The 14,108-nt window shown below is 31.8% G+C and overlaps 1 protein-coding gene across 14 annotated transcripts in view; it reads right to left on the bottom strand.

Moving 5' to 3' along the window:
- Positions 1-14,108, bottom strand: part of LOC6579016 (longitudinals lacking protein, isoforms F/I/K/T) — a 77,939-nt gene that overhangs the window by 28,832 nt on the left and 34,999 nt on the right. For 3 of the 14 annotated variants that reach the window (XM_015163433.3, XM_015163423.3, XM_015163440.3), the window contains exons 6-7: positions 7,103-7,429; positions 4,315-6,338 (exon numbers count right to left, since the gene is read on the bottom strand). The exons of 8 other annotated variants lie outside the window; for them this stretch is intronic. In XM_015163433.3, the coding sequence (XP_015018919.2) occupies positions 5,005-6,338; positions 7,103-7,429 (1,661 nt within the window). In that variant the 3' untranslated portion in view covers positions 4,315-5,004. Of the gene's footprint in view, positions 1-282; positions 1,698-4,314; positions 6,339-7,102; positions 7,430-8,050; positions 8,529-14,108 lie in introns of those variants that run through there. 3 more of the 14 variants (XM_032730691.2, XM_032730703.2, XM_044010451.1) reach the window with 3 other exon arrangements.

Genomic DNA, 14,108 nt, shown 5'->3' with positions numbered 1-14,108 from the left:
TAAACTAACTAATTTTATGTTTCATTGTACAATTTGTGTCTTTTTTTGTTGTGTGTGTGTGCTTTTTTAAACTTGTGGAATGCTGTGTTAAATTGTGTTTCTTTTTCGTTTTTTAATGTAAAATCATTTTACTGATCACTTTGCTGTTTTTAATGTAACAAAAATATTTTTAAAAAAAATTTTTGTTTGTGCACTTGACTCTTTTTTTTTTGTTAAAAAATTAATAACAATAACAAAAAATATGTTTATGCAAAAAAATGGCTCAATTGGTTTTGTTTGTGCTTTGCAACAAATTGTTTTTTGTTTTTTTTTTTTGGAAAATTTTTAGTTTTCCAGACGTTCTTATCAATTATTACTTTTGCTTGGTTAGGTTTTCATCTTTTTTTTTTTTTTTTAATATTAATTTGGCACACTGATTCCGTATTCCATATAAGAAACCCCGAGAGCTAGGTGTGTGTTGATGTAGTTATTGTTTTTTTTTTTTTTTTAGTATAATTTCAATATTCCTTGCTTGCTTTCTCTTCCGCTTGTTATCCCTGATATTTAGTTTTTCCATTTTAGAAAGATTTATACACGAATCCGTTTGCCAGTTTCCACTCATGTGAAATGCGTATGAAGTTCTGGCGCATTGGCCATAGCCGCTGCCGCAGCTGCTGCTGCCACTGCTGCCGCGGCGCTGCCAGCAGCGGAGTCCGTCTCCAGGGCGTTGGCACCGCCAGCACCACCAGTGCCGGCACCGATGATGCCGCTGATGAAACTCTTGTCATCCTCCAGCTTGAATTTCTCCTTGTGCATGCGCTCCATGTGACGGCCGATGTGCATCTTTTGCTTGGCCCGATAGACACAGAAGGGGCACTGGAATTGCGGCTCCTTGCCGCATTCCCATTTCTGATGATTGCGCAGCGACGACTTCAGCTTGTAGACGCGTCCACAAACGGGACATGGGTGTCCAGCACCGTTGTCAGCGCCAGCCATGTTGCTGTTGTTGCCACTAGTGTTGTTATTGTTGTTGCTGCTGCTGCCGCCACCAGCTGCGGCACTCAATGTAACGCTACCACCGCCAGCCGATCCACCGCTGCCAGATCCAGCTGTGCTGCCGCTAATGAGATTATTCATGGCGCTGATGCTATTCAATATATTGATATGGCAGAGTCCGGCCGGGCCCACATCGGCCAGCGAAACAGCGCCAGTCAGCGTTATGGGATAATCACTGTTGCTGTTGTTGCCATTGCCACCGCTGACGCTGCCGGCGCCAGTGCTTAGATTCTCCTCTCCATAGCTCAGATCCGCGCTGCTATTGCCCGCCGCCGCCGCCGCCGCTGCCGCAGCTGCTGCTGCTGCAGCTACTGCCTGTTTCTCGGCTACGGCTTTCAGCATTAGCGACGTGGCCTCCTCCTCGGACAAATGCTTTAGCTTGCCACCGCCAGGATAGATCTTATGCTGTTTCTCGCTCGTGTTGCACGGCGTAGACGTTGTGCCCGGCTCGATCTTTAGCCGTATGCAATCCGTCGGCGTTTTCCGTTCAATGGCATCCGCAGCGGCGGCCTTGATGCCAGTCATATTCAGCTGCTTGTCCACCGACAAATCGGTGGGAAACACCAAGGGCTGGACGCCCTCGCGAAGCGTTACCAGCGGCATGGCCAAGCGCGCGTTCCACTCGTTCCAGGTGAGACCCGCAATGCGCGTAATACTCAGATCTGATTTATTTTTATTATGTTTTATATATTATTTATTTTAAATTTAGTGTTTTATTTTTGGTCGTATTTGTTGTAGGTGGGTGCACATATATGTTGTTGTAGATGTAGTTGTTGTTGTTGGATTTATTGTGTGTGTAGAGAAGATTTGGTCAGCCATACAACATATGAAAATAAAACAAGAAAAGAAGAAAGAAAAAAAAAAAAAAAGAAAAGAAGAACGAAAATCAATAGCATTACTTTTGAGACTGGACACAATGCAACGCAAAAGTTAAATTAACCGAACAAGTAAAAAATTTAATAAATAAATATGCATGAAAAAATTCGTAACAAAAACTTAGCATTAACAATAAACAGGGAACGGATATATAAAGAGATATATATATGTGTGTATAGGGGAGGGCCGGGACGGTTCGGTTAAACCAACGCCAACAACAAGAACAAAAAAATTAATATGAAAAGTAATAAGAAAAACTAAATGAAAAGAGAAACAACAAAATGTTGATGCATGAGAAATAACTGATCAAAAAATAGTAGTTAACGATTTAAGATGAGCACACAAACATTTAAGCATTTAGAATAAAGTAAATATGAAATATATTAGTGAAGCAGTAAAAGCCTAGAAATTTAATTAAAAGCATTAAAATTATGGCATAAATACACAGCAATATATATAGATCAATATATATATATATGTACAAAATAATAATAATAATAAATACATACATATGTATGTGTGTGCATATAAAACAAGGTAAACTTAAAAAAAAAAAAGCTTTCATTGAGAGCCAATTAGTACAGGGTGTATATTTATTATTAAAATTTTAAAAATTAAAAAAAAAATATATAAGTAAAAATGAAACGCGGCAAGCCGCTAACACTATAAAACCTTTGCAAAAAACATTAAGAAAACGTAATAACAAATTGAACTAAAAATAATTAAAGAAATAAAATGTGAAAAAAAAATATATTTTTACAAAAAAATTAAATCTAAACAAATTTTGGTTTCAAGAAAAAATTAATTTCTTTTAAATTTCTCAAAATAATGTCAGTCATTTAAATCTGTGAATTCTCTTATTATATATGAAGAAACTTTTGACAAGTTCTTTTGACATGAAAATATTTTATATATTATCTTAAATATATCTTTTCCAAAGAATAACTATTTCTATTTATAAATCAGGGCTAAAATCTTGATATACTAAAAGTAAGTACTATAAAAGTATCATTTATTATTTACAGACGGACTCTTATATAAATATCTGTCTATAGCTATATAATTTATTATTTATTAACATCTGCAAAGGTTTCGTGTTTTACCAAATTAAATAAAACGTAGGGCATTCTTGATTTGTTTGTTTGTTTTTTTTTTTTTTTTTTTTAAGGTGTTTTAAAGTGTTGCACGTAGCAGCTGGGAACACAACAAACGCACGCACGCACGCGCATACACACACACTAACGGGCGGGCGGGGAGTAAAAGGTTTGGCAATTGCTGGTTATTATTATTTTTGTGTTTTTTAGTGGCATATACAGAAAACAATTACTTAAGATTTAGGTACTTATATAGAGCTTGCAACAGGTTCGCAAAATTTCATCGCATTTGAATTAGGCAAGATGGAAATAGTATTACAATTAGTAGTTGCATCCCATTTGGCCATTTATTCCATACGTTTATCCACGCTTACCTACAAAAAAGAGAAATATATTAATTGAATTTCATAATTAAAAGGGCAAAAAAAAAATAAATAAATTCGTCTCGCTGCTGGCGTCGTCTACCTGCAAAAAGAGAAATATATTAGTAATATTCAATTCCCCTTTATTTATTACTAATAATTATTTTTATTATTATTATTTTTTTTTTTTTTTTCAATAAATTAACGAGGATTTTTTTATTTTTTATTTTATTTTTATTTATACAACTAAATTCAAAATATATAATTTCTATATTTTTATATGTATACATAATAAATGTTTAGCAATGAATTAAAATGTTGTACATACAATCTGTTTTTTGTAAATTATGTAAAATATTTGAATTAATATTGAATTTGTGTTTTGTTTTGCCAAAATATATATATGTATATATACTCATAAAAACTGTTTCGTGGCTTAAGTTTGTCATATACATGAATTTACTAAGTTTCTTTCTTTCAATTTAAATTTTTAATTATATAATTATTTTTTTAGTTTTCCACATTTGGTTGCTTCAATTGCAACAACAATTTTACAGATAATATTTGTAAAGATTTGCTTTTTTTTCTTTTGCATTTCGTCATAATAATGTAAAATATTTTTCACTACATTTTTTTAAATTTAATATTTTATATATTTTTTTTTTCCTTTTTGTTTTGTGAACTGTAAAACAACATGTGACAACTTTATGAACGTATAAATAAGCCTCCAATTCAGACAGTTTTTGTAATCATTTTTATGTGATTTTTTTGCAAAGTATTATATTCTGTAAAAAAAATTACACACTGTGCACTTTAACTTTTTTTTTTTTTTTTTCATATGTATGTTTTTAATTTTTTTTTGTATTTTCTGTTTGCATTTTTCTTAAATACTTAGAAATTTCGCCTTGAAAAAATGGGTTTCTCTTTTTATTTTTTACACATATTTATAGATTTGCTAGGTACTGTACTTTCTGCGAAGACATTTAGATGTTATGCGTTAAATGTATATTTGAAATGTATTTAAAATTTAACCTACTCAATTCTAAACTAAATTTTTTTTGTGTAACTTTTTTATATATATATATATATTTTTTTTTTTTAATTTTTCATTTATTTAAACAATAATTCTTTGTGTTATTTCCATGAAAATACTTGCACATGATTTCTGGTAGATTTTTGTTTTTCGTACTTTTTCACTTAAAGATTTTGTTGTATTTGCAACACTTAATAAATGTAATTTTTAAAATTACGTCAAACAATATGAAAATTATACGCAAAGACGTCAATTAAAGCCCAATAAAAATATAATAAAATATTGTTTTGCAAATAGTTTGTTGAATTTTGTGTTATTTTTAAAATATTCTGGTATTTTCTTTTTGAATTTACCTTTAAACTTAAGCAAATAATCAACAAATAAACGCAATTGCATCAATTATCAAAATTGATGCTCGAGAAAAATAAGAAATACATAATATATATGCTTATATATATATGTGTGTGTGGATATATATAATAGTTTAGGTGTGGGAGAATAATGTAAACTGGTTTTTTGTTGCTGTTATTCTTTGTGAGGTACTCACTGCTGCGGCTCCTCCTCCTACTCCTCTTCCTCCTCCTCTACCTCCTGCTTCTGTTGCTTAGATCTTGCGTCCTCGCTTGCTCTCCAGCTGCGGCTTCTCGGGATGATGTTTGCGCACATGTACGCCCAGATTGCCACGCTGCTTAGCCTTGTAGCTACAGTAGGGACATGGATGACACGGCTCCTTGCCACCGCACTCGACATTCTCGTGGCGACGCAACGTCGACTTCCAGCGATACTTTTTGCCGCAGTGACGACAGACATAACGTGATTCTGGATCATCGCAGGGACCTAGCGAAGAGTCGCTCAGCGATAATTCGTAGGTCATGCTACTGGGATCGCCGCCAGCGTCCGATTCCTCTTTCATTGGTCGTGTTGTTAGAATGGTATAGCTCTTGCTCGAATCATGCACGCCCAGCTCCTCGGGTATTATGGTCTCAACACCATCATCATCGTCCGCCTGCAGCTGGATGTGATGATGCTGATGCTCCTGCTGCTGTTGGTGATGATCCTCCTCCTGCTGCTGTTGCTGCACCACTGTCGCCTGATGTATGTGATGTGTCTGCAGCTGAGAGGTGTGTATGTGATGTGTCTGCTGCTGTGGATCATGCTGATGCACCTGCAGCTCCTGCGGCTCATGCTCAATGGTGGTAATATGCGTCTCGCCCGCTGACGTCTGCATGTGCTCGGTGATCTCGGAGGGTGCAAAGCCAATGCCAATTTTCGTGCCATCCGGCAGTTCGATGTCATCGATCTCGGCATACTTGACCAAATCGCTGATGATGGCCGCCGATGCATTTGGATTGTTCAGATCGATTTCGCTAATCTCATACTTGGTGCCATCGGCCAGCTCATGATGCTGATGCGGTATGGCCTCATGTGTCTCCACAATCTGCAAATTGCTAACGCTCGGCGCAATTATTTTGCCACGCGAATAACGTATGCGCGATGTAATGTTTGGCTTCTGTTCGGCTATTTGCACATTGCGCAGACCCACCAAATTGATCGTCTGTCCCGGATGTGCTGTAATTATGCTTTGTACTTGCTGAGCACCTTGGTGCAGCTGTTGTTGATGATGGTGCTGTTGTTGTTGCTGCTGCTGCTGTTGTTGTTGCTGATGCTGATGCGAGCTTTGTGGCACCTCCTCAATGTGCAACTGTTGCTGTTGCTGCTGCTGCTGCTGTTGGTGATGATGCTGCTGCTGCTGTTGATGATGTTGTTGTTGCTGCTGCTGCTGCTGTTGCTGATGTTGCTGCTGTGTCTCCTGTGTCACATGCTGAATGATGTGATGCGGATGTATTATGGTGGTAGTGGCGGTGCCACCACTGCTGCTGCCACCATGCGGGGCAAGTGTCGTTGAGCTGGGTATGATTTTCTTAATGTTGATTAGTTCTGTAAGTGAGAAAGGGATTTTTTTTATTAGTATTAGAAACTTTGCAAGTATTGGAATCAATATAAGTATAAGTATGCGTATAATTATTAGTAAAAACAATAAATATGAACATAAGAATAAGTATGATATTCATCATGATCTCTTAAATATTCAATACAAGAAATAATGGGAAATAATGATGATGATATTGTTTAACTTTACATTTAAAATTTACAATCATAACATCATCATAATAATCAGTTTACTAGTAAACATCATCATTTGATTATCATTAGCCTAACACAAAGTATTATACATCATAATTATTTAAACTAAAAATATTTACTAATACAAATTTAAAATATTAAACTAATTGACCACTGCTCCACTGCTCTATTCAACTGCTCCCCGCTAAGTCAGTCAGGAGACTGACCAAACTCTTCAACTGACTCGTCTTTATATAGCAGTCGCAGCCACTCAAAATCGGAGCCGAGCTAGAGCCTCGTTCGGAGATCGTTTTATGTACGCAGTTTATAACTGAGTAGAGTAGCTGAGTAGAGAGCTTAACTGCTCTGAGAGAAGAGTAATAGGCAACCGGACAGACTACTGAACTATCGTTAATAGATCGATGTATTGGTTTACTAATTTCAACTCACATTTTTATGTCGGATTAGATCTTCATATATATATAATGCATATTATATATGCATTACATATTACTGAATATTTTTGCTATACTTATAAGTAATTCATTAATAAGTTTATAAAGAAGTCAAACACTCACCACATTCAGAAGAGGGCAATTTGATGGGCGTATTCGTCAATGTGGTCAGGGTGGGTTTAATATCGGCGCTGTGGGCCGCTTGGCTGAGCAGTTCGGTGATCGTTTGGGTTGGCTGGCCGGCGGGTCCGGTCACGGTAACCGCTGCCGTTTGTTCTTCCGCAGTGCTGCCCATCTTGGCCGTCGTAATGTTGCCCAGCTTCTTGACATGCAGCACAAAGCCATCCTTGTTCTGGGTGATGACAATATCGTTGCTCTCCAGCAGGCAATCGTCCAACTCGAACTCATCGTGGGCGCCTTCCGTTTGTTCACCTTTGTCCTGCTTGGCATCTGAAACGAACAATTCGAAAGAGGCGGGGCCAAGGGCGGGAGTTGAGGGCGTGACAGCAAAAAAAAATACAATTACATTATTAGATATAATTTTTTTACTTTAACATTTATTTTATTTTTTAAATTTTACCGCTGCTTCACACACACATATATACATTCTCTTTCTCTTTTCATATTGTTTCTTTCTTGCTCAGCTCATAAACGTGTCCTGTCTGCAATAATTTCCTCTTTCACACAACTTGATAAAAACAAGCAAACAAATGATCGCCGCATAAATTAATATTTATAATATTATATAATCATAAATTTATTATATATTTATAAAAACTTTGTGTGCTGCTGTATGTATACGAAAAGAATATATATATAAAAACACCAAAGCCAAAAATAAACAAGAACAAAACGAAACAAAAGAACAATAACTTTCAGTTTATGTTTTTATAATTAAAAATCCGTGCCCCTAATTAAATATTATGTAAAATTCGGCTTACGCTCTAAGAAAATTCAATAATGACACATTTCAATTTTGTTGCAAAAACTCAGTTTTTATTAAACATTTTTAAAATATATCTTTTATTTTTTTAATTTAATTTTTTTTGTTTTTGTTTTCATTTCAATCGAAATTTAATTTTTTTTATACACAATGTTTGTGACGCTGACTTTAACTTACCTGTTGCTAACACCCACACACACAAATATATATATATATATATATTTCAGTTCTATAACTGAGATCATATCACAGAGTGTTTCTTTTTTTAAGCCAACTTGCCACGCCTGTTACTCTTGGCCTCGAATAGTCCACGTGCCACGCCAGCTGCTGCTTGATCCGGATGCTGTGTCTTCATGTGCATATTCAGGCTGTGCTTATAGCGTGCCACATAGTGGCAATGCTGACACTTTTCCGTTGGCAAACGGCCGCACTCGAAGCGCAGGTGGCGCCACAGATTCTTCTTATACGTATAGGCCTTATCGCAACGCGGACAAATGTGCTGCGAGCTGGCCAGATGCGGCGACTCGGCGGCAGCCAGCTGCAACGTGGTGGCAATGTTATTGAGCGACGTCACCGATTTCACTGACAGCGTCCAGCAGGTGTTCTCTACAACAGGATAACACAGAGAGAGAATAGGTTAAAAGAGGGTTGACAAAGATTTGCAACATTATCAAACAAATTATAAAAGGAAAACAAAACATTGGATAGAGACGTGAAATTGATGATATGAGAGAGTTTTAGCTAAATGAGGCAATAGGAAAGAAAAATATTTATAAATATATGTTTATGCATATAGCGTACTACCGGGCAACCACTGGGCAGAGGCGATAGAGCAGAGCTATTATATTTTCTTTTTTTTTTGTTTTTGTTTTTTTTTTTGGTGGCCATTACTGTAAAGCTAACAAAGTAAAACAAACATACACACAAAATACATATATATATGTCAAACTAAGGAAATATTTATAATAAATTACTCAAAAAATAGAGCTAAAGTCTAATCTAAGCTAAGCTTTAGATATACCAAACAAATTATAATAATAATAAATATAAAATTAATAATAATACTCTTACCCGCCTTCCAAAGCTCAGCTTAAAGTATACACTTAAAGAAATTGCATTAACAGCTGTTAAATGCAGAACTATGTTAAAAAAAATTTCAGCTCGAACTTAACATAGCTGCAGGTAGTACCGTCTACTATGCATATAACGGTAGCAATTGCTTAACTCAGCAATTGACCTGACTTGGAACTTAAAAATTAACAACAATTAATAACAATAACTTAATCAAAGCACACACACACACACGCACACACTTGACAGCAGCTGCACAGCTTGTTAACATCTGTAAAAATAAAAGAACATATTAGAAATTATTATTAAAATTTTTAAAACGCCTCCATGTTAACCCCCCATCAGGAAATAAATAAACAGTTTTTTTTTGTTTCTTTTTTTTGGGGTTTCAACATTTCAATATCAATCTTTATTATGTTTTTTTTTTTTTTTTTTCATTTTGTTTGTGTTTTTTTTTTTGTATTTTTTTTTTTTTTTTTTACCATCATGCATTAAATTCAAACATGTTGTGTATATAAACAATGCATATATAATGCCTTTTCTTTGTTCTTCGGTTTTTGCAAAAATAACAATGTTTTTTTTTCAATTTTTTGGTTTCTTTGACAAATTGTCTAAAAAAATCAAATAAAAACAGAATCTCAAATGTTGTTTACATATCTCTTCATTTTTGAGTTTTCTATTATTAATTTTTATTTTAATTCTACTTTGTTGTTATTATTACAATTATTAATAATATTAATTGTTTTTTTTTTTTTTCTGTTGTTTTTCATTTCCTTTCTTTATTTAAGGTACTAACAATATCAGCTTCGTCAATGTAAGTTTTTCGCTTTTTATATAAATTTGTTTCATAATTTGTTGTTTCGCCTTTTCCGTGGTTTACGTTAACAATAAATATATGTATATATATTTATATAAACATTTTTTAATTTCTTTATGCTTTTCTGTTTCCTTTTCTGTTTAATATTACGCTACAAAAAATAAACAACATTCGTTTTGTTACAATTATATACTATATATACATATATATTATATATATATATATATGTTTGTTGTTCTGTTATTGTTTTTATATATCTGCTCTTTTGGTTTGACTATATATTTTTCGATATATATATATAATATACATATATATATTATTCATTATATGGCAATTTTGTTCCAAATACACTTTTACTAAAACTTGTTCTGGGGGTTTGTTCATTTATTTTATAAATTTACTTTTTTGTTTTCTTTATGTATATGTCCTTGTATATATGTATGTATATATATGTATGTGTTGTTGTATATATATTTTTTGGTTGGTTTCTTTGGAGTATATTTTGTTCATTATTTTGTAACTTATGCTTTTGGGCTAACATTTTTATTTTTATTTATTTTATATAAATTTTTTGTTGTTGGTTTTTAGACTATTTTATAAATATTAATTAACAATTAACAAGTTAAAACTTAGTTGTTAAATTAATGAACAAAAAATCAAAGACAACTATTTAAATTTTGTATCAGTATATATATGTGTCTATATATATATATTAAAAACGATGCAACAAAAAATGTGAATGAAAAACAAAAAACATTAAATGTTTCTTATTTTTGTTTTTGTTTCTTTTTTTTTCCATCAATTAGTCTAAACTTTAACAGCGCAACAAAACAAAAAATTAATAGTAATAATTTAGCTAAATCAATGAACGTGCAACAAAAACCTTAGTTAATTAGTTTAACAAATTAGTTTAGTATAAGATAAATATAAATATATATATATATTTTCATATAAAATTTCAACTATTTATTTAATTATTATTTTTGACAATTTGTCTTATGCTTCAAATTAATTTTTTATTTTGATTAGATTTTGGTTTTTTTTAGTTATTTAATTTAGTATGTTTTTTTGTTTTTTTTTTTTTCCTTGGTACATTTGCAATTGACACGAATTTTCTGTTGGCACACAAGACAAATTGCAAATTGACAATAAAAGAAATAAAGAATATTTTCATTGGGCTAATTTTGGATGAAATTAGAAACAAATTGATAATAAATTTTATGAAAATTTGCATTGGTATTTGTATTTTGTTTTAGTATTTTTGTATATATATATGTATGCTGCTTAGTATATTGTTTAGTATTTGCATTAACTAAGTATTAACTTGTCTAGTTTCAATTCGAGCTTTTACTATTTTACTGTTATTTCTATTGCTGGGACTGGCTGATGTCGTAGCCGCGAGGAGCGAATATGAAACTTCTTGCTTTGCTTCTAACTTCAATTTTCGGTAATTCTTGCATCATTCTAGCACTTGCTTAAGTCAATTAACTTTTTGCTGCGCTTCTCTCTTACTGCTTTCAACATTCCTAATTCAACTTCTCCTTTTGCTTATGGCACACTTTGTTTTCGCTTCTTCCATGCTTCTCGCGGCCATTTCAACATCAGCCATATATTTTATATTCCTTTTGTTTTGTTTAATATCTGACTATAACAAAGTTATAACAAGCAAACTATTAAAATAATATTAAAAACAAAAATTAATAATGAAATCAAATTATTTATGTATTAATGCTTGGACCTAACTAATACATATATATATGAATAATGTATACATATATATATAAGTGTTTTTAGTTGCACTTTAACTGCCTGCCTTAGTAAGTTTTGTTATACATGTATATCTTTATCTTTTCAATTATCATATATGTATATTAATATGTATAATTTCAATAATTTATTACATTTAAATTGTTTTAATGGCACTCTTAGCGTTTTCATTTACTTGTTATATGTTTTTTATATATGTATATATATATTTGTTTTTTTTTTTTCTCATCATTCATAGACTGCATTTTTTTTACCTATGTTCGGTATATGTTATTTCTTAATTATTTAAATTTTATTGTACTTGTTAAATACAATTTAGTTTTTTATTTTAGATTGTACTAAAATTTTAACAAAATATACCAATAAAACTAAAGAGTTCTATGTTTTGGAGGGGGAGGCGGGTTTTTGACAAAAATATATATGTATAGCTATGCCCATACACATATATATAATGTTCATGAGTATATGTATATGTGTATATGTTTGATCTCTTCTCGCATCTCTTTCTCATCTAGGGGCAGCATTGAATTCTAATTTCATTTGGTTACGGCTGAGTGAAATTTCTTTCTATATATATAAATCTGCTTTCTAGATCTCTTTTGTTTGGAGTTTCCAGTTGTATAATGGCACACATGTTCTGCACACAAATCCAATGCTGCCACACACACACACACATACACACTTCCACACATGCGGATACACACTTAAAACATAAGTTACAAAAACAATTTTTGTAATAACATTTTCATACATATTCTTTTTTCTTTTTTTGCAACAACAGACAACAAATTTGCTAACATAGCATTTTTTTAATAGATGTGTGTAATTTCTCCTTGAAATATATATATATATGTGTGTGTATATGTGTATGTATATAAACTGTTCTGTGAACCAACAAATCGTTTGGCCTCTTTGCAACTTTAGTTCTATAGAAACTAACTAAAAACAAAATATCTCATTTTAACTAGCTGCAATATATATATTATTCAACACAACAATTTGATATACCCTTGAAGTTATTGAGTTGGGATGAGTGATATAAACTAAGCGTGAGTGAAATAAAGAGTCTTTTGGCTTTTGTAATTTCAAGTTGAGTTGGATAAGAACGGATAGTTACGGATATAGAACTATAGCTGCCTTAGTTTGATATTGGTAGAAGGTTGCAAGGGTATTTTAGTTCGGCTAGCCGAATAAACTACTGTTATTTGTTTCACTTTTACTTTTTTACTTTGTTTTATAACAAACATTCACATTTTGTTCTTTTCACATATACAATACGCATGTGTGAGTGCATATAACATATATATACACATATATATGTATATACATATATGTGAGTATAACAATATATATAACGATAAACGTATATAACATAACATACATATATATGTTTCTTTTCTTTTTTTTTTTTTTTTGTGTTTGTAATTGGTTTAGTTCTCGGCTTAGTTGTTCTTGTTGTTGGCTTTTAGCTTCTTTTGAATATGCAGTTAATTATAATTTGTTGTTAATATAATTGTTTGTTTTGCTCTGCTTGGTTTTTTGTTTCAATAACATATTATAAATATATATAGATATATATTTGGCAACAAATAAACACAGTACGTTTTTGTTATATGTATTTCCGCTTTCAGTGTTCCTCTTTTTTCTCTTTATATATATATACTTTTTTTTAATGCAATTGTTTCTATATATTTACTGTTATTATTATTATTATTATTTTATATTATTTACGTTCTTTGTTAATTTCACTATTTCTTTTTTTTTTTTTTTTTTTTTTTTTTTTTTTTTTATCTCTTTGCACTTTCGACTAAAATTACGTAGTTTTGGTTAGTTTGACTAAAATGTTGTTGCTCTTAGCTTCCTTGCGTCTCTTCTTCTTCCTCTTCTACTTCCTCCTTCTATTCAGCTTCCTCTTCTTCTATATATCGTGTGTGTGCTTTGTTACGGCCTCTCAATACAATTTCTTTTAGCTAGCTCTGCTTCTTCTTCATTATATATATTTTTTTGGTTCGTAATTTGTTTTTACGCTTTTTTTCTTGTTTTTTATTTCTGTTCAATTTTACTAAAATTCTATAAAATGTTGCACTGACTGCATCTATACATATGTATATATGTATATGTATATATATATATATATATATCTTGTCTAGCTTTTTTTCATTTAAATATTTTATAATAGCTACGCTTTGTTTTTTTTTTATTCTGTTACTTTTTAATTTTTGTTAATTTTAACTAATTCTGGGTTTTAATGCTCAGTTGTCAACAATAATAATTCTCAACTTGTTCTTGTTCATATTACATACATATATATATCATAATATGTAATTTGTATATAATCGATATATATATATACATATATATCTATTTATGTATATGGGCTTAACATTTTTTCCTTTTTGTTTTTCTTTATAAATGATGTGGCATCCAATAAATTCGTTTTGTTGTTATTTGTAATTGTTCTTGGTTTAGCTACTTGTTCTCTCTATATATATATGTGGTATATGTATGTGTGTGTGTATATATATCTATAT

This window comes from Drosophila mojavensis, unplaced genomic scaffold (assembly GCF_018153725.1).
Source record: "Drosophila mojavensis isolate 15081-1352.22 unplaced genomic scaffold, ASM1815372v1 contig_80, whole genome shotgun sequence".
Taxonomy (NCBI): Eukaryota; Metazoa; Arthropoda; class Insecta; order Diptera; family Drosophilidae; genus Drosophila; species Drosophila mojavensis.
The sequence above is the reverse complement of the archived record's forward strand: the minus strand, read 5'-3'. Positions and strand labels throughout refer to the sequence as shown.